Source organism: Pollachius pollachius, assembly GCF_949987615.1.
Source record: "Pollachius pollachius genome assembly, chromosome: 15".
Taxonomy (NCBI): Eukaryota; Metazoa; Chordata; class Actinopteri; order Gadiformes; family Gadidae; genus Pollachius; species Pollachius pollachius.
Window position 1 is genome coordinate 21,630,476 of NC_136948.1, and position 19,446 is coordinate 21,649,921.

The 19,446-nt window shown below is 45.6% G+C and overlaps 1 protein-coding gene across 3 annotated transcripts in view; it reads left to right on the forward strand.

The window, feature by feature from the left end:
* The window catches only part of gart (phosphoribosylglycinamide formyltransferase), a 39,005-nt gene extending 19,897 nt beyond the window's left edge, over positions 1-19,108 (forward strand). For all 3 annotated transcript variants that reach the window (XM_079752019.1, XM_079752017.1, XM_079752018.1), the window contains exons 13-23: positions 753-847; positions 5,628-5,737; positions 6,631-6,829; positions 7,203-7,454; positions 11,332-11,484; positions 11,778-11,981; positions 12,174-12,353; positions 16,170-16,300; positions 17,788-17,929; positions 18,159-18,274; positions 18,456-19,108. In XM_079752019.1, coding sequence (XP_079608145.1) covers positions 753-847; positions 5,628-5,737; positions 6,631-6,829; positions 7,203-7,454; positions 11,332-11,484; positions 11,778-11,981; positions 12,174-12,353; positions 16,170-16,300; positions 17,788-17,929; positions 18,159-18,274; positions 18,456-18,653 — 1,780 coding nt within the window. In that variant the 3' untranslated portion in view covers positions 18,654-19,108. The remainder of the gene's footprint in view (positions 1-752; positions 848-5,627; positions 5,738-6,630; positions 6,830-7,202; positions 7,455-11,331; positions 11,485-11,777; positions 11,982-12,173; positions 12,354-16,169; positions 16,301-17,787; positions 17,930-18,158; positions 18,275-18,455) is intronic.
* The last annotated feature ends 338 nt before the right edge of the window (positions 19,109-19,446 follow it).

Below are 19,446 nucleotides of genomic sequence, written 5' to 3' on the forward strand. Positions count from 1 at the left end.
GGAATACAATAGAGATCATTGCTAGACAGACTAAGGAGAGATTTGAAATGCTGAGCGGTCATTTCTCTCTGATAAATGATGACGAATAAGGACAGAGATAGCCCTCTATGTTGTCTTCCTCTGTGTCTCTCTGATGGCGAAGTCACCTATAAGGACAAAAAAAGGACTGAGGACTGACCTATAAGGAGGGAGTGATTTGATACCTGTTGGGAGAGAGCTGTGATATATTGACAGGACTGACCAATAAGAAAAGGGATTGTGGAACGAGCTCCCTGCCGATGTCAGGACCGCAGAGTTGCTCACCAGCTTCCGCAAGACACTCAGGACTCACTTCAGAGTTCCCCTGGACTCTGCATAGCTTCCCTCCTTAACTCCACCACCCCTTCTCCTCCCTTAATCTCCTAAAAACACCCCTCTTACGCACTAATTGTATTTTTGTACATCCTGGCACTTAATGTAAGCACTTATTGTATGTTTGTATGTCCTGGCACCAAAAATAGTTCTTAGCATCGTGAAGTGTCTTACCCAAGCTATCTTTTTTGTATACAGGGAATGGATTAACCAGGCGATTGTTTGTGCTTGGCACTTGTTTCTATGAAAATCCTTACTGTACCGACAGCGATATATTGTTGTATATTGTCTCTTTCTTCTGACAAGTGTACTTTTTTTTAAGTCTTTGGATAAAAGCGTCTGGTTAATGCCCTACATGTAAATGATGTTATTTATATGTCCTGTGTCTCTCTACCTGACAGGGGGCTGACCTACAAGGACAGTGGCGTGGACATTGCTGCTGGGAACAGACTGGTGGACATGATAAAACCTCTGGCCAAAGCCACCGCCCGCGCTGGTAACCCCATTACCTTGACACACTTCTTAAGCCTGCTGTCGTGTTCTTGAAGAAAGTAGTTCAATCCGGGTCACTTTTAACTCACTTTATTTGTTAAAGTATTTTGGTATGGTAACTATGAAGCAAAAGGAGGGAATTGTATTTAACACGCGTGGAGAGAAATACCACAGAGCTATCTTCCAGCCCCGGGGGGCTTTCCCCGGGGCTCTCAACGGGTCTGCCATATGTCTCTGACCTCATCTGACTCCCACACCCCGTTTGTATCAAGTAGGCGTGGCCTATGTGAAGTAGGCGTGGCCTATGTGACGTAGGCGTAGCCTATGTGACGTATTGGCTCCAGCTTCCTCACCTGTCTAAAGGTGCTGCCATCTGTGGCTGGAGCAGTTATTGCAGCTTATATGTTGGTCCTGCTCGCCTTGTGGCTATGTGTAGTAATTACAGCTTATATGTTTGATCCTGCTTCCTTGTGGCTATGTGTTGTAATTACAGCTTATATGTTTGATCCTGCTTCCTTGTGGCTATGTGGGGGCAGCTTATGTGCTTAAAATACGTAACAAACCTAGGCTTGTGCACTATTAAAATTATAATTAAACGGATAATGTTGCACATTGTTTGTTTTGTAAACCGGAAGAATCACAGTTTATCTTGCTACTATATACTAGCAGGCCAGTTGGACAAGTTGCTTGCGTATGTGCCAAGCGGCCTGCAGCTAGCTAACACAAGCACACACAGCACGTGCGAACACACACATACACCGCACGCACGAACGCACATACACACACACCGCACGTACGACGCACATACACACTGCATACACACACACACACACACGCGCGTACAAACATACACGAGCGCGCTGACGCAGATGTTTCAAGACAAAAGCAGCGCAGGACACAGCATACACACACACACACACGTACGCGCAGAAACACACTGCACGCACGCACGCACACACATGCGCGCGCGCGCGCGAGCGGACGCAGACGTTGAAAGACAACTGCTAGATCTGCAATGTCTTGCGATATTGATATCCCCCCCTCCCACCTTCCATCTGTTTTAACGGACCCGCCGTTGACAAACTCTCCCAGGTGAGACGTTCTGTCTACTGACTGTAGAAATTGCGATAAAAGTAGTGAAGAGACAATTTCTCACGTCGACAACACAGCGGCAGGTCGTTCATTTTATCATATAAAAAACGTTAAATTCAAACAAGTTACGTGTTCTTAAAGAGACAGCGTCCCTATAACACAGAACGAAAACATGTCAATAACACAGTTTGGTGAATTATGTCTATAGAGTCCACCAGAAGACTACACCTTTTTACTCAAACTTAATATTACTCTCCTCCTAGAGCCTCCCGAAATGTCTTGCGATATTGATATTAGTGTTGACTCGTTCGCGAACGAATCAGTTCGAATGAACGAATCGTTAAGACGAACGAACTGAACTGGTTCCTCTCTCTCGTTCGTCTCGTTCGCCTCGTTCGTTCTCAGAGTCGACTCCTCCCAGACCCACTAGTCGCTGACTCGCTGACAGTTCGTTCACTCACTGTGTGAGTGGTGAGGAGGGACCGACTGAGAGACGTCACGACTCACGAGAGCCAGCCAATCGTATGCTGTTCTAGGACTGAGTCTAGGACGCTCTCGTTGAATTTTAGTCAATGAGAGACAGAAATCAACAGGTTTAATGGGGAAAAAACAAATGGGCTTAGTGAGCGAGCTATCTATTATTCACATTGGCCATCTGTTGCATGGACGTATTTAAAGGATGCATTGTACATATTTATAATTCGAAATTCGTCCCAGCCTTTATACCACATTTTTCACAACCTACCAGCTCTCGTTGTGAAGACTACTCACCGCACAATTCGTTTCAATGGAAATCGCGACAGTATACTTTCAACATAAAGTGTACATATTTATCATTTGAAATTCGTCCCAGCCTTTATACCAGAAACTCTGGAGTCTATAGTGTAGCGACCCTGGGACATTTAAAGAGTTTGTGTGTTATGTGTTGCATTGTATTTCGTTGTCCGTTATGCCAGTTGTTCTCTGTGCATGCATTGGATGTTCTTCTTGTCAATCAGTGTGGGGGGCGAATCATCAGGTCAGCTGGGGGAGGGCCTTGGGAGAACAGGAGGGTGGGGGCTTGCACGTTGAAGGGACCGGGTTGGGGGGTTGCCTGGGTAACCGGTTGTTGTTAGTGTGGCTTTTTGCCGTTGGTTACGGGTTTTCAGTGACCTGGTTTGTCACCGGCGAGGTCATTACAATAGCGTATAACTGCGTTGTCTGATGACAGTTTAATGCATTTTTCACAATTAACCAGCTCTCGTTTTGAAGGCAGTGTTAATTTTGGCAGCTAGATTTAGTCTTTGGCTGCACAGGGTTCTGTTTATGGGAGCCTAAAACACCCGGGACACCCACCATCATTGCTAAATCAAGTTTTTTATTTTGCTGATATGTCAAACATCCAATAATCAACTACACCCCCCATCCCGCTGCGTTTGGTTAAAGTTGTAATGTTGACGTATGAGAATGAGAACGAGGGAGGCGCTGAGTCTGAGCCGTTCATTCCATGATTCTACCGGAAACTCGACTGAACGAACGAACAAACTAACGAACGAGGGGCTGAGTCTGACTGACTCAGAGAACCGTGTATGATTCGATTCACCGCTACCGGAAACTCGACTGAACGAACGAACGAACGATTCGCGAACGACTCCTCTTGGCGAACTGAATGACGTGAACTGGTTCGCGGAAACGAATCAATAAATCCATCTCTAATTGATATCCCCCCACCACCCTGTCGACTGATATGTGTGACTGTAGGCTACTGCTGCCTGTCTTGGCCAGGTCACTTGAAGAGATGTTTAGTCTCAATGACGTATTCTTCTGGTAAAAAAATAAATAAAATAAACATCATAAACTCTCCAATGGTAGCCAATTTAGAATCCGCAATCTTGCCCTCACACCCCCACTTCTTCCTCCCCCCCTTCCCCCACACAATTCCGTGCTTTATTTCACTATAGTTAGGTAGGTTGCTGCCTTACACTTAGTTTATTACACTATGGTGCTTATGTAAATGAACAAAATTTTCAGCTGTTTGCCATTATTTTCAACTAACCAATAGTAGTTGCCATGCATTTTTTAAATGTCAATGCACTTTGAGCCCTGAATAAAAGTAAAAGCTATTGAATAATTGATTTGCATGCATAGTATACTACACTTTCCATTGAACAATTACCCCTGTAACCAATAAATGGACTCATTTTATAATGTAATCAAATGCTCACACACTAGCTGCTTTCAGACACTCGTGTAAGTCCTGCTATTCTCCTGATGAGCCGTATGTGTGAACAACATATCCTGACATTTATACCCTGAAAATATCCTGAATAATGCTACCCCTGAGGTAGTATTTCCTCCGTAGGAAATGTAAATAACGAAGAGCAGAAAGTCTGTATTTCTCCCACCACTTCAATGGGCGTGTTGATGACGGTTCTGCATGTCATTGAGTGGCCCCCTAAATGATAATCAGCCTGTTGCCTTTTGTCTGCCGAAAGGTTAAAAAATATTAAAATGTTGGCACTGCTTTTTAGATTAATTTGTGGTGAACGCTAAAAGATTGGTCTTATCGTAACCCTAAAAGTACACCTCATACAATAAATTACAATACATGAGTTCACAGCTGCACGCGTATAGAAAATGTTTTTTTTTATTTTTTACAGTCAGTTGAACATTATAGGGTCCCGTCCTTCCACTCCCTGTTTTCTGAGTTAAACACCGAAATCAACTACATTCGTCCAAGTGTTAGTTATATTTGAAATAATTTAAAATACGCTCTTTTTCCAGTAACGTAGTCATTCCCAACGCCTTTTTTTCTTCGTTTTTTCTTCTGTTTGTCTCTAACTCATGCTGCAATCTTTCATCGATCGATGCTTCGGATTTTGTGGATGCAACGGAATATATGATGCATAATTTTAGCAACATTTAAGATGATCGCGATGAGTTCTGCCCGTTTGGCCTCCATTTTGTCTATGTTCAAATCAACAAACTACAGTGACAGCAGCCACACTTCTCCCGCCTCTTGCGAACTTAGACCCTACGTCAAATGCCGCCCATTGCAAGCCAAACTCCCTAAACCCCCCGTTGATTCTACTGATGTCTAAACGACATCGATGTCTGCATATACATCAAGTGTGAATCACCCTCAGGGTTGAATCTCCTGATATACAAATGTGGCAAAAATGTGTGAAAATGGCTTATAAGTAGAAAATCATTATACTTGCTTCATAACGTAAGGAGAAAATGATTATGATTGCTTCATGACGTAATAGGTGAAACAAAATGTTATACGTTGTAAAATTATAGGCAAAATGTTATTATATTCTGCGCTCAGAAACCTCATCGACTGGGGTTTATAGCTGGGTTTAATCACAACTAAAGGTTGAGCGCGTGTGGAAACTCTAGTTTTAAGTGGCGATGTTAATTTGTGTGAAAGTATGTCTTTTAAATTTATGGTCAAATATTGAAAAAACACTATACAAGACATGTAACAATGTGTGATAACAATCAATTAAAAAATATACTTGTTTGAATTTTTTAATTAATTGAAAAAATAGAATGCATTTAAAAATATATATTTTCAAAGAAAATATTGTGACTTGGAAAGGATGCATTACTTTTTAGAGAGCTGTTTTTCACGCTTTTATTGTCATTTCAATGCTTAGCATCCTAACAGATAATGTTTTTCTGCTCCGACCCCTCTCTCTGGGGACCAGGGTGCAACGCTGAGCTGGGCGGTTTCGCAGGCGTTTTTGACCTGAAGGCGGCCGGCTTCGTGGACCCGATCCTGGTGTCCGGCACGGACGGCGTGGGCACCAAGCTGAAGGTGCACTGCCATTTTGTTTTTTAACTCCCATTCACTTTGCACTGAGCCGATGAAAATTGCCCAGATATGTCCCTTTTTAAAGTAGTGTTTCCCAACTGGTGGGTAGCAGTGTGTGGTCCAAAAAAATTATGTATATTGAAAAGATATCTATATTAATAATATAAATATATTTTTTACTTTTATTTTTTATTGCTAGAGTAATGAGCTTTGAATGCAGGCATGAAATTATTGGTTAATCTATGTTTTAAAAAAGGTAATGATGACATTGTTTGTGTGTGTTTACTAGCCCGTTTTTGAGAAATACATTTGCTTGGTTTAAATTGTACATAACTGGTCGACCTAATCATGACCATGGGAAAACCTGGGTCCAAATGCCAGACCAGTTGAGAACCACCGCTTTAAAGCAAGGGTAGGCCATTCTTTTATAAGCATTTTTTTGACATATTGGTCAAAATTATCTTTACACACAAAAGCAATCAATATATGAAATGCTAAAAGGAACTGCTGGACTGGCGCATGGCCCATATTCCGCTATGCCATGACGGACATGTTCCAGAACAGTATCGACTAACGTGTGTGACTTCTATAAACCGCTACCTGCAATGTACCAGTAACAACAGTCATTTAGTATTTATTTACTGGGAACGATGTGTGAAGTGGGCTCTCCGTTCTTCTCATCCTCCCCCAGAGGGAGGAGGAGAGAGGGAGGAACAGGGTGGGAGAGGGAGGAACGGAGAGGGAGGAATGGAGGAACAGGGCGGGAGAGGGGAAGAGGGAGGAACAGAGGGAGGAGGGGAGAGAGAGAGGAAGGAACAGAGAGGGGGAGGGAGGAAGAGGGAGGGAGCACTTTCATTTGACCATGACCATGTACTATGATGACTCCCGGGGGTCAGGTCGCCCAGGCGTGCGGGAAGCACGACACCCTGGGCCAGGACCTGGTGGCCATGTGCGTGAACGACGTCCTCGCCCAGGGGGCGGAGCCTTTGTTCTTCCTCGACTACTTCTCCTGCGGAAGCCTGGATGTCGGCGTGGCCTCGTCCGTCATCGGGGGCGTGGCCGCCGCCTGTCGATTGGCCGGGTGTGCTCTGCTGGGTGAGCGGACCAATTAGCGAGAGGCGTTCGTTAGCTTTTTTAATTGGGTTTGGTTTCCAACGCCGGGCTAGAATTGGATTGCTCAGTGGCTGAATGTGGATCATTGGATTGAAACTGTTGGAGTGGAACCGCAGAGTCAAAATAAACGGGTCATGTGAAGGGATAAAGTTACATCGTCTTTTCAGAAAAAAGAAATGTGAAATATGAATTCTCTGTGCGGGCGTTTTATGTAACCATTTTGCTGATATGTTTATTTTTCATTCTTTAATAATAAACTCTCCTATTCTCTCTATCTCTGTCTTTCTCTCCCTCCCCCCCCGTGTGTGTGTCTGTGTGTGTGTGTGTGTGTGTGTGTGTGTGTCCCTCTCTCCAGGGGGTGAGACGGCAGAGATGCCGGGCGCCTACGCCCCCGGCGAGTACGACTTGGCCGGGTTCTGCGTTGGCGCTGCTGAGCGGGCGTCGCTGCTGCCCCGCCTGGCCGACATCGCCGCCGGCGACGTCCTCCTGGGCGTGGCCTCCTCCGGCGTCCATAGCAATGGCTTCAGCCTGGTGCGCCGGGTGATGGGCCGCGCCGCGCTGGGCTACGGGGCATCAGCACCCTTCGGAGAGCCGGGACGCACCCTGGGTGAGGAGGAGGAACGCCAAGGGAACAGAGGAGAGGGTTTGAGGGGAGAGGGTTTGAAGGGAGAGGGTTTGAGGAGAGAGGGTTTGAGGAGAGAGGGTTTGAGGGGAGAGGGTTTGAAGGGAGAGGGTTTGAGGAGAGAGGGTTTGAGGGGAGAGGGTTTGAGGGGAGAGGGTTTGAGGAGAGAGGGTTTGAGGAGAGAGGGTTTGAGGAGAGAGGGTTTGAGGAGAGAGGGTTTGAGGAGAGAGGGTTTGAGGGGAGAGGGTTTGAGGAGAGAGGGTTTGAGGAGAGAGGGTTTGAGGGGAGAGGGTTTGAGGAGAGAGGGTTTGAGGAGAGAGGGTTTGAGGAGAGAGGGTTTGAGGAGAGAGGGTTTGAGGAGAGAGGGTTTGAGGAGAGAGGGTTTGAGGAGAGAGGGTTTGAGGAGAGAGGGTTTGAGGGGAGAGGGTTTGAGGGGAGAGGGTTTGAGGGGAGAGGGTTTGAGGGGAGAGGGTTTGAGGAGAGAGGGTTTGAGGGGAGAGGGTTTGAGGGGAGAGGGTTTGAGGGGAGAGGGTTTGAGGAGAGAGGGTTTGAGGGGAGAGGGTTTGAGGGGAGAGGGTTTGAGGGGAGAGGGTTTGAAGGGAGAGGGTTTGAGGAGAGAGGGTTTGAGGAGAGAGGGTTTGAGGAGAGAGGGTTTGAGGGGAGAGGGTTTGAGGAGAGAGGGTTTGAGGAGAGAGGGTTTGAGGAGAGAGGGTTTGAGGGGAGAGGGTTTGAGGAGAGAGGGTTTGAGGGGAGAGGGTTTGAGGAGAGAGGGTTTGAGGAGAGAGGGTTTGAGGAGAGAGGGTTTGAGGGGAGAGGGTTTGAGGAGAGAGGGTTGGAGGAGAGCAGTTCAGTATTTGAGAGATTGTCCTATTGAAGAATGCGTGTGTGTGCTGGGACCACTTTATCCAAGACGGCAACTCTGGTCAGATAGTAGACGCAGTTTTGTAGTTTATATATCTTGAATAGGTGAATGACATCAATGATGGCTTCAATGAATAATCAAATGAATGAAGGAATAAATGTATGAATGGTTTTCTGTAAGACAGAATAAGAAAACCGACAAATAATTATTACATTAACATGCTAAAACACCGGGCTTTAGTACTAGCAACATCCCATGAATGCTATATGAACTTAACTGGCATAAATAGCTTCCAAATACACACGTTAACACAGTGCAATATAACAGCCGACAACAGCGCGGCAGAGTGACGTACACATATACAATGTCTACACGAGGTGCAGGCTTATACACTAGCTGCCCGATTAGTGAGTGAATCAACTAACACAATAGCAGAAACAAGCTCAAACACACAAAATCACGGCCACTATATGGAACAGATGTGCGGGCTGCATATAACATTTATTCTACATAAATATACGTCGTTCAGTATTAACTAATTTTTCACGAACGCATTCTCTGTCGTGGCAGGTTATGCAATCGTGGCGCTACAAGCTTTGACGTAGCCCCGTGCACCTAGTAAAACTCAAGGACCCTAGGGCGCTACCTGGGCTGTCCCAAGTGCCTGAATAGAAATAACTATATATATATATATATATATATATATACACATACATACATACATACATACATACATACATACATACATACATACATACATACATACATACATACATACATACATACATACATACATACATACATACATACATACATACATACATACAGTGGGGCAAAAAAGTATTTAGTCAGCCACCAATTGTGCAAGTTCTCCCACTTAAAAAGATGAGAGAGGCCTGTAATTTTCGTCATAGGTATACCTCAGCTATGAGAGACAAAATGAAGAAAAAAAAATCTAGAAAATCCCATTGTCTGATTTTTAAAGAATTTATTTGCAAATTATGGTGGAAAATAAGTATTTGGTCAATAACAAAAGGTCATCTCAATACTTTGTTACATGCCCTTTTTTGGCAATGACAGAGGTCAAACGTTTTCTGTAAGTCTGTACAAGGTTTTCACAAAACTGCTGCTGGTATTTTGGCCCATTCCTCCATGCAGATCTCCTCTAGAGCAGTGATGTTTTTGGGCCTTCGCTGGGCAACACGGACTTTCAACTCCCTCCAAAGATTTTCTATGGGGTTGAGATCTGGAGACTGGCTAGGCCACTCCAGGACCTTGAAATGCTTCTTACGAAGCCACTCCTTCGTTGCCCGGGCGCTGTGTTTGGGGTCATTGTCATGCTGAAAGACCCAGCCACGTTTCATCTTCAGTGCCCTTGCTGATGGAAGGAGTTTTTCATTCAAAATCTCACGATACATGGCCCGATTCATTCTTTCCGTCACACGGATCAGGCGTCCTGGTCCCTTGGCAGAAAAACAGCCCCAAAGCATGATGTTTCCACCCCCATGCTTCACTGTAGGTATGGTGTTCTTTGGATGCAACTCAGCATTCTTTCTCCTCCAAACACGACGAGTTGAGTTTTTACCAAAAAGTTATATTTTGGTTTCATCTGACCATATGACATTCTCCCAATCCTGTTCTGGATCATCCAAATGCTCTCTAGCAAACTTCAAACGGGCCCGGACATGTACTGGCTTTAGCAGGGGGACACGTCTGGCACTGCAGGATTTGAGTCCCTGGCGGCGTAGTGTGTTAGTGATGGTAGCCTTTGTTACTTTGGTCCCAGCTCTCTGGAGGTCATTCACTAGGTCCCCCCGTGTGGTTCTGGGATTTTTGTTCACCGTTCTTGTGATCATTTTGACCCCACAGGGTGAGATCTTGCGTGGAGCCCCAGATCGAGGGAGATTATCAGTGGTCTTATTCCATTTCCTAATAATTGCTCCCACAGTTGATTTCTTCACACCAAGCTGCTTACCTATTGCAGATTCAGACTTCCCAGACTGGTTCAGGTCTACAATTGTGTTTCTGGTGTCCTTTGACAGCTCTTTGGTCTTGGCCATAGTGGAGTTTGGAGTGTGACTGTTTGAGGTTGTGGACAGGTGTCTTTTATACTGATAAGGAGTTCAAACAGGTGCCATTAATACAGGTATCGAGTGGAGGACAGAGGAGCCTCTGAAAGAAGAAGTTAGAGGTCTGTGACAGCCAGAAATCTTGCTGGTTTGTAGGTGACCAAATACTTATTTTCCACCATAATTTGCAAATAAATTCTTTAAAAATCAGACAATGTGATTTTCTAGATTTTTTTTTTTCATTTTGTCTCTCATAGCTGAGGTATACCTATGATGAAAATTACAGGCCTCTCTCGTCTTTTTAAATGGGAGAACTTGCACAATTGGTGGCTGACTAAATACTTTTTTGCCCCACTGTGTGTGTGTATATATATATATATATATATATATATATATATATAACTAACAGGGAATTTACAACAGGTTCAGTGTTTGAGGTATCAGTGTTTGAGAGTTCAGTGTTTGAAGGGAGAGTGTTTGAGGGGAGCATTTCAGTATTTGAGAGGATACCTTGTTATTTAAGAGGGGGGGAGAATAATGGAGAGAAGAGTCTTTAGAGGAGATTATTTGAGTGGAGAGGAGAGTATTTGAGAGGTTGGTATTTTAGAGGAGACGGTTTGAGAGAGGAGTCGAGAGTATTTGAGAGTAACATTCTCATCACATCTTAGCCGGGATTGGTTGGGGATCAATCTCTCCTTGTCTGTTACTAGTGCATGCGATGCAAGACTTCTTAAAGCTGGAGAAGAAAGCAAGTGAAAGGAATGGATGTTTCCTTAGGGTGGTTTAGTTCAAATTAAATCCCCTCTTTTTCTTGTAAAAACTCTGCAATCTTTCCGTTAAACATATTTTTAAAGGAGTTGCCTCAGAAAAAACGTGTCCTAAATGACTTTATTCATGAAAATACAACTGTGTTTTTCTGTGTGTTTTCCAGGCGAGGTTTTGCTCACGCCCACAAAGATATACAGCCGTTTGCTCCTGCCAATCCTGCGCAGTGGGGCGGTGAAGGCCTACGCCCACATCACAGGGGGTGGGCTCTTGGAGAACATCCCCCGCGTTCTGCCCAATGAGCTGGCAGTGGATCTAGGTGGGTGCCCCGCCTCTCCCCTCACACTGTCAATCAAGCGCTTGTTCGAATTTTTTTTAATTTTCGTAATTTAAACGATTCTCATAAAGTAATGCAAATTACGAATGTTTCTGTGTGCTCACCAATCACTGTGATTGATTTTATTATTTCCAATCAATAATCATGTGTGTGTTTTCATATATGTTTCTAACTTGGTGTTTGTATTGGTTCTCTTTTCTTGTTCTCGATCAATCACTCTGATCGATTGATTCTGTGTGTGTGTGTGTGTGTGTGTGCGCGTGTGTGTCCTACAGACGCGTCCCGCTGGTCCATCCCCCCCGTGTTCTCCTGGCTCCAGGAGGCCGGTGACATCAGCGACGAGGAGATGGCCCGCACCTTCAACTGCGGCCTGGGCGCCGTGCTGGTGGTGGCACCCGCCGACGCCCAGGGGGTGCTGCTTCAGCTGCAAGCCCAGGAGGAGGCCTGGGTCGTGGGGTCGCTGGCCCGCAAGCAGCCCGGTGAGAAGGAGACGCTGTTCCCTCCGTAGAACACAAACACATGAAGGCTTTTGGAGAAGCCAAACACACAGAGCCTTTTGATGTATCCCTGTTACAGTTAAGAAACGCTGAATGCTGCCGTCTAACTTGAACTCGTCACCCTGCATCAACTGCTTAAGTCCTACACCGATCATGACGCCCTCTTGTTTTTAGGGGCGGAGCCTGTGGTAGTGCGTAACCTGAAGCGGAGCCTCCGCGCCGCAGGCCCCTCGGTTGACGTCGCGGCAGTCCAGGGCGAAGGTTGCCCCGACAACGGTGGAGGCGTTTGCCACGGCGACGCCGCCGGCGAACCGCGCAAAAGGACGAGGGTGGCCGTCCTCATCTCTGGCACGGGTGAGTTGTCTCCTAGAAGCATGAGGCGGTGCGGCCCTCGCAACTTGCAACCCTTAATGGTTTGGCTATGTTTTAACGACTGAGCTAAAAAAAGGTTAGCTTCGTAGCTAACATTTTTTTAAAGGGGCGGTTACACATTCAAGGAAGTTGAGGCAAGATAGCAGCATCCTCGACGCCAAACCACCAAACCTTTTAAAGAATTGCCTAATATTTTATGCTTATTTTTGCCACCGAATGATTATAGTGTTCATTATAGTGTTGCCTAGTAACGGGGACACTGGCGAGTCTAACGCCGCTTTGTCTGGCTTGTTTTTATTCAGTATGTTTACTAGTTATGTATAGTCACTTTTCCCTATTTTAAGTGCGGCAGTTTTCTTTTTTTACGTGTTTTATGCCAGGAGTCTACAGTTGCTTGACAGGTGGTGGACGCTGACGTGTTTGGCTACCGCTTCTCGCTCTGCACATCATTCTGAGCATCATTCTGAACATTATTTTGAACATTATTTTTAAGTTCTTTGGTGCTGCTTTACTATTTTAAAAAGCTAGCTACCTACTTTTTCGACCAGCCGTCTTGGACTTATGCTACAGGATCCTTCGCCGTAACCTGGTCGAAGGTAAACCCGGGCGGGCTTCCACCTGTACAGGTACGGTTGCGTTGGCCCTCGCTCTGGCCGGACCGCTGCCTTCCTTTCGAGCCAACCCACCTCCCATCTGGCGGCCGTCTTTCATCGGCGCTCAGTTGAGGCCACCATCCACCTCCAGCAGCGTTTGCTTCTTCACAGCCTCGGCCATGGCACTCCGCTACTCAACCATGCAGCTCCGTCAGCTTTTTCCCCAAATGCCTCCTTCCACTGAACTCATCGCCACACACCACAAGAATTCTCGACTTCTTCTCCGTCCCCGTTACATTCACAGAGGCTCCCGCCGTAAATTTTTGTACAGTTCCACTGCCATAAACACTATTCCATCGCTGTGGTCTGATCGCGTCATCACAACAACACACGTCATCAGAATGACTCCAGCGTGAACACTTTCAACCTCCGCTCAATCCCTACCTCCGCTCAATCAATTTCAAAACAAAAGTACCTAAAACTCGCCCTCTTCAACACAAGATCCCTCAATAATAAAAGCCTTATTCTCAACGAATTTATCACAGACAAGCAACTTGACCTCCTCTGTCTAAATGAAACTTGGAAAAAACCCCTGGACTATTTTGAACTCAACCAAACTACCCCTGTTGGATATTCTTACCTGGACAACCCACGCTCTGAGGCAGAGGAGGGGGTATTGCTCCATCCCTTCATCCCTGCTGCCCCATCATTTGAACACCTGGCTTTCAAGCTACCCGGCCCCAAACCCCTCATCATTTCAATCATCTACCGCCCCCCCGAATTCATCACTGAACTATCTTCAATCTCGCCATCGGTTTTACTCCTCGGCGATTTCAACCTCCACATTGACTCCCCAGAATGTAAAAACGCTATGGACCTCCTGGATCTACTCAACTGCTTTAGCTTCACCCAACACATCAACTTTCCCATATACAACCGTGGGCACATCCTAGACCTGGTTTGCTCCACTGGCCTCCACATCCACAATGTCTCTCCATCTCTGACCACCTGGCCATCACACTTGTTAGTACCCAAACAGGTACCCAAACTTAAATCCATCTGTCCAGGTTCTCTCTCCACCTGCATATCAAACACTCTCTCCGGCCTCACCCTTCCTGTGAATCCAGCCCCCATGGACCTCGTCAACATCTACAACAACACACTGTCTACCTGTCAACCCACGCACTCTTTTTTCCACCATAAATAAACTCCTCAAACCCCAGGATAACATCTCATCCTCGTTCACCCCGGTGAAATGCAATAACTTCCTATCATTTTTCCACTCCAAGATAGAAATCCTCCACAACCAGCTTGCCACCTCCTCTGCCACAAGCCTTGACTCAGAACCTCCACTTCCTTCAACCCCTGACCACCGGCTTTCCATCTTCTCACCCATAACCACAGCAGACCTCTCCAAAATACTCTCCACCATGAAATCTTCCAACTCCCCCCTGGACCCCGTGCCTTCTGAACTCGTCAAAGCCTGTTTCACCTCTCTCGCCCCACTCATCACATACACCATCAACTCCTCCCTAAACTCTGGCACCGTCCACCCACCTCTTAAGCTTGCTGCTGTCACCCCCCTCGTTAAAAAACCTGGCCTTGACTCTGACGACCCCAACAACTTCAGACCCATCTCCAACCTCACATTCCTCTCAAAACTACTGGAAAGAGCCATCGCAATACAACTCAAGCAATACCTCCTCTCCAATAACCCGTACGAAACATTCCAATCCGGCTTCCGAACCCACCACAGTACTGAAACAGCCCTACTTAAAGTCGCCAACGACCTCCTACTCTCCTCTGACTCCGACTCCCTCACCATTCTCCTCCTCCTCGACCTCAGTGCTGCCTTCGACACGTCAATCACTCCATCCTCCTCAGTCGTCTGCAATCCATTGGCATCACTGACTCTGCCCTCTCCTGGTTCACCTCCTACCTGTCTGAAAGATTCCACTACATCTCCATCAACAACCAGAAATCCCACACCATCCCTGTCTCACGTGGAGTCCCCCAAGGCTCAGTGCTTGGCCCCATCGTTTTCATCCTCTACCTGCTCCCACTAGGTCACATCATCCATGGTCTTCAATTTCACTGTTACGCTGGCGATACCCAACTGTACATCACCACCACAGCCATTACTCCTGCCATCCTATCCACTCTCACCAACTGTCTCACGGACATCAAAACCTGGATGGACCACAACTTCCTCAAACTCAACGGCAATAAAACGGAAATTATCATCTTCGGCCCAAAAACCATCATCCCCAGCTCCCAGAACTTCTCACTTTGCATCGATGGTCACTCTGTCACTCCCTCCCCCCTGGTCAGAAACCTCATCATGGACCCCACGCTCTCCTTCAAGTCACATATAAACAGCGTCAGAAAAACATCCTTCTTCCACCTCCGCAACATTGCACGCCTTCGACCCACTCTTTCATCCTCAGCTGCCAAAACACTAATCCACGCCTTCATCAGTTGCAGACTCGACTATTGCAGTAGAATTCTGTATGGCCTCCCCTCCACTATTCTTCAAAAATTGCAATATGTACAAAACTCTGCTGCCCGACTGTTTACTAACTCCCCCTCCAGAGAACACATTACTCCCATCCTCCGTCAACTTCATTGGCTTCCAATAAAACAACAAATCAATTTCAAGATCCTCCTCACCACCTACAAAGCGCTAAACAACTCTGCACCCTCGTACATATCAGATCTCCTCCATCACCACTCCCTCACTCACCGCCTACGCTCCGCTGATGCCAACCTTCTCACCTCCATCACCAAGACCAAGTATCACGACCTGGGGGACAGAGCCTTCGCCGCCCCTACCCTCTGGAACGCCCTCCCTCTGGCCATCCCAAACTCTGATACATTCTGTTCATTCAAAAGTCAACTTAAAACCTATCTCTTCAGGACCACCTACAACATCTGACAAACCATCCTCCGCCATCTTCCACTCTCTCCCGCTCTCTTAATGTGTTGCCTATTGTTGTGGTGTTGTTTATTTTTTCCCTTTTGTTTGAGTGTCTGTACTTCCTGTATGTATTCCTTTCTTATTTGTAAAGCGTCTTTGAGTATTTAGAAAAGCGCTATAAAAAACGGATGAATTATTATTATTATTATTATGGAATGAACACAGCTTCACCTCCTGTTCCATGCTTCACTGGCCCTTAAACAAAGATGGCCACACTATCTTGTCCAGGTACGAATCTGCAGGCGCTGATCGAGCAGGCCAAGCTGCCGTCCAGCGCGGCCGAGATCGTGCTGGTCATCTCCAACAGGCCCGGCGTGCTGGGGCTGAAGAGGGCGACGCTCGCTGGCATTCAAGCTAGGGTACAAACACACGCTAACGCATATACACACCCTGGGAGCGCTCTGCGATTTAACGGTTACACATCAATGAGCTACAAATCCAACATTAACAACCGTTACAACAATAAAATCTCAACCAGAGGTTTCTTGACAAGGCCAAAGAATACGATCAATGCACCGTGGAATAAAATAAACATTTCAGCTGAATAAGCAGATACAACCCATTTAATATTAGAGATTAGAGTCACTTGATATATGTAATCGTTGTTCGTAGCTGGGGTATCAGTGGAATATACCATTCCCCTATTATCACCCAAAAGATAATTATAAATAACGTCAGTACGTTATTGATAGAAATGTTAACCGATTGCGACGCTGAGTGATTAGTAGAGAACATGTTACAAGTAGAGAACGTGTGGACAAGTGCGATGGATGTAAAAGTGTTGTTTTCAGCGATATTGTCCAGCCGCAGCTGAAGTTGCAGGATTTAAATGCATGGTTAAGAGAATGTCAATTATCTCGTTTTGTTTATTTTTTTATTGTTGAGGTGTCTTATACTTTTATTTTCTTGTAGGGCTACTGCAATATTTCAGTGATGCTTCAGTGTTTTGCTTACCCTAACCCTGTTTTGTGTGTTAGGGTTAACCCAGAATATTATAACAAAGTTACAAATACATTCTTAGAAATGTGTGTTATGGAACGGACCACTTGATGTCCTGGTGAACCCACCCTGGGTTTATAAAGGGCAAATATAAAAATGTATAGTAACAAAACAAAACAAAAAAAACTGAAAGAAATTTAACTGAACCTGGTTCGAAAAAAAGAAAAGTTCCATAATTTTACCCTTTACTCCCACTTTCTCAAGATTTGCACCTCCTTTGTTCTTTAATGAGGTCATTATCGCACAAACACTATAGAGAACGGTAGAGAACAGGTAGAGAACAGGCTGGTTTTCAATACAACAACCTTTTTCAGGACTCTGTCTTCTGGTCTCAACCCGTTTTCTTATGTAACCAAATTGTAAGATGCAGTCAGGTTCTCTCATTCTCATTTTACTAGGTCAGACGATGATGGCCAGATGATATTACCAGGTCCAAATTCAAATGCTTTAAAGAGAAGTTATTTATTGTGCCATCAATAATTGCCCACTGAAAATACGGAAATTTAATAGCAAAGTCACTTTCAAGCAACATTTGAGAATGCACTATTTAAAATTGTGAGTAGGGAATGGATGTACCTACTGTATGAATGCAATAACCATGACTGTACTCCTTTTAGATTATCATTGTTACCTGAATTATGTTTGTTCTTTGTATCTTGTGTATTGTTATGTTTTGTGTCTTCATGTGTGGACTCCAGGAAGGCCAGCTCGTCTCACTTTGGTGACAGCTAATGGGGATCCTTTTAAATAACAAACAATCGTTAATCCCGTTGGATTTTCTATCCTCTAGATGGCAGCAACACTAATCTTTAAAACGTTTGCTTGGTTTTTCTTCCGCGGGTACCAGGTGGTGGACCACAAGCTGTACGGCAGCCGGGCGGAGTTCGACGCTACCATCGACCGCGTGCTGGAGGAGTTTCGGGTTGAGGCGGTGTGTCTGGCGGGCTTCATGAGGATCCTCACCGGGCCCTTCGTCAAGAAATGGAACGGTGCGCATTTTTGTTGCTGAGCAATGCACCTAACACCTAACTGCTCCTGATGAGGAGCAGTTAGGTTGTTGACTCCGCCATTGGTGTGTGAAGGTGTTTGTGGACTGTTGCAAGTCACTTTAGAACTAAAGCGTCTGCTAAGTGGCCTAAATGTAACAGTTTTAAATGTTTGTCGACAAAACTAGAGGGTAAATGCTTAATGTTAAATGCCCTGTGTGTTTCCCTACAGGCAAACTCCTGAACATCCACCCCTCCCTTCTGCCCTCCTTCAAGGGCATCAACGCCCAGAAGCAGGCCCTGCAGGCAGGGGCGCGGGTCAGCGGCTGCACGGTGCACTTTGTGGCCGTAAGTACCAACGGTGTAAGGTGCAATGCCAAACACACCCATAAAAGTGTTCCACCCTTATGTTTTTTTAACCTGTCAATATTTTAGAACGACGAAAAAATGAAAGTGTTGCGCCTTATGTGTTTTAACCCGTCACCATTTCATAACCCTACGTTCCTGTTGCCCCGCCCCTTTCCTCCAGGAGGAGGTGGACGCCGGCGCCATCATCGCACAGGAGGCGGTGCCGGTGGAGGCGTCGGACACGGAGGAGACCCTATCCGAGCGGATCCGCCAGGCGGAGCACAAGGCCTTCCCCATCGCCATGGAGCTGGTGGCCAGCGGTGCCGTCTGCCTCGGCCCAGATGGACGCATCGTCTGGAAGCACAGTGCGTGCAACTAGCCCCATTTTGTTAAAAAAAAATACATGTTTGCGTCTTTCCGTCAGCCCTCAACTCTGTTGTTGCTTCTGAATTGTGTCAAATAAGTGACGTATTTGTCTGTAAAACAGACAAATACGTCGATATAAATGCTTTCACCATGACACTGGCAGTCATTGTTACAAATTCGCGTGATATTTTTCTGTAAAAAAAGTGCGTTAACTCGTTAACAGGGCTGTTGCTTGCAAAACAAATGCATTTATTTAGGTCTGGGTTTATTGTGTATTATCTACGTTAAGTAATGGAAGACAATGTTTAAACCTTTGAGGAACTATAAAGTTGCCTTTGTGGTTTGTCTGCACAGAGAGGGGACAGTGTTGCTTCAAAAATCCTTAATCCTAAAATACTATTTAGTTGTATTGTTGCCTATGTGCATTGCTAAACTGCTTTATGAGATGTAATTGGTGGTATTCCACTGCTTGGGTGAATTGTTTAAATGTTTCACAATTAAATGTTCTCAAATATGAATCAAGACAAGGAAAAGGAAAGATTGAATTTAGTCAGTTCTCCCTTTTTATTGGGTCACAGTTGGCTTGATCGAGCCACACAATCGCATATAAGATGTTTTTTTTGGGCAAGTGACAGAGTGAATGCTAACGGTCCAGGGGTAAGACCTGCTGGTTCATCTGCTTGAGACCAGTGAAGTCCTGCTTATGTCGGTTGTTTTTTATACATAATGTATATTACTTCGGGCCCTTTGCTGTCGGCAAATGAAGGTGTTAGTTTTTTGTTTCTATTTCAGAGTTTGGTGTGGTT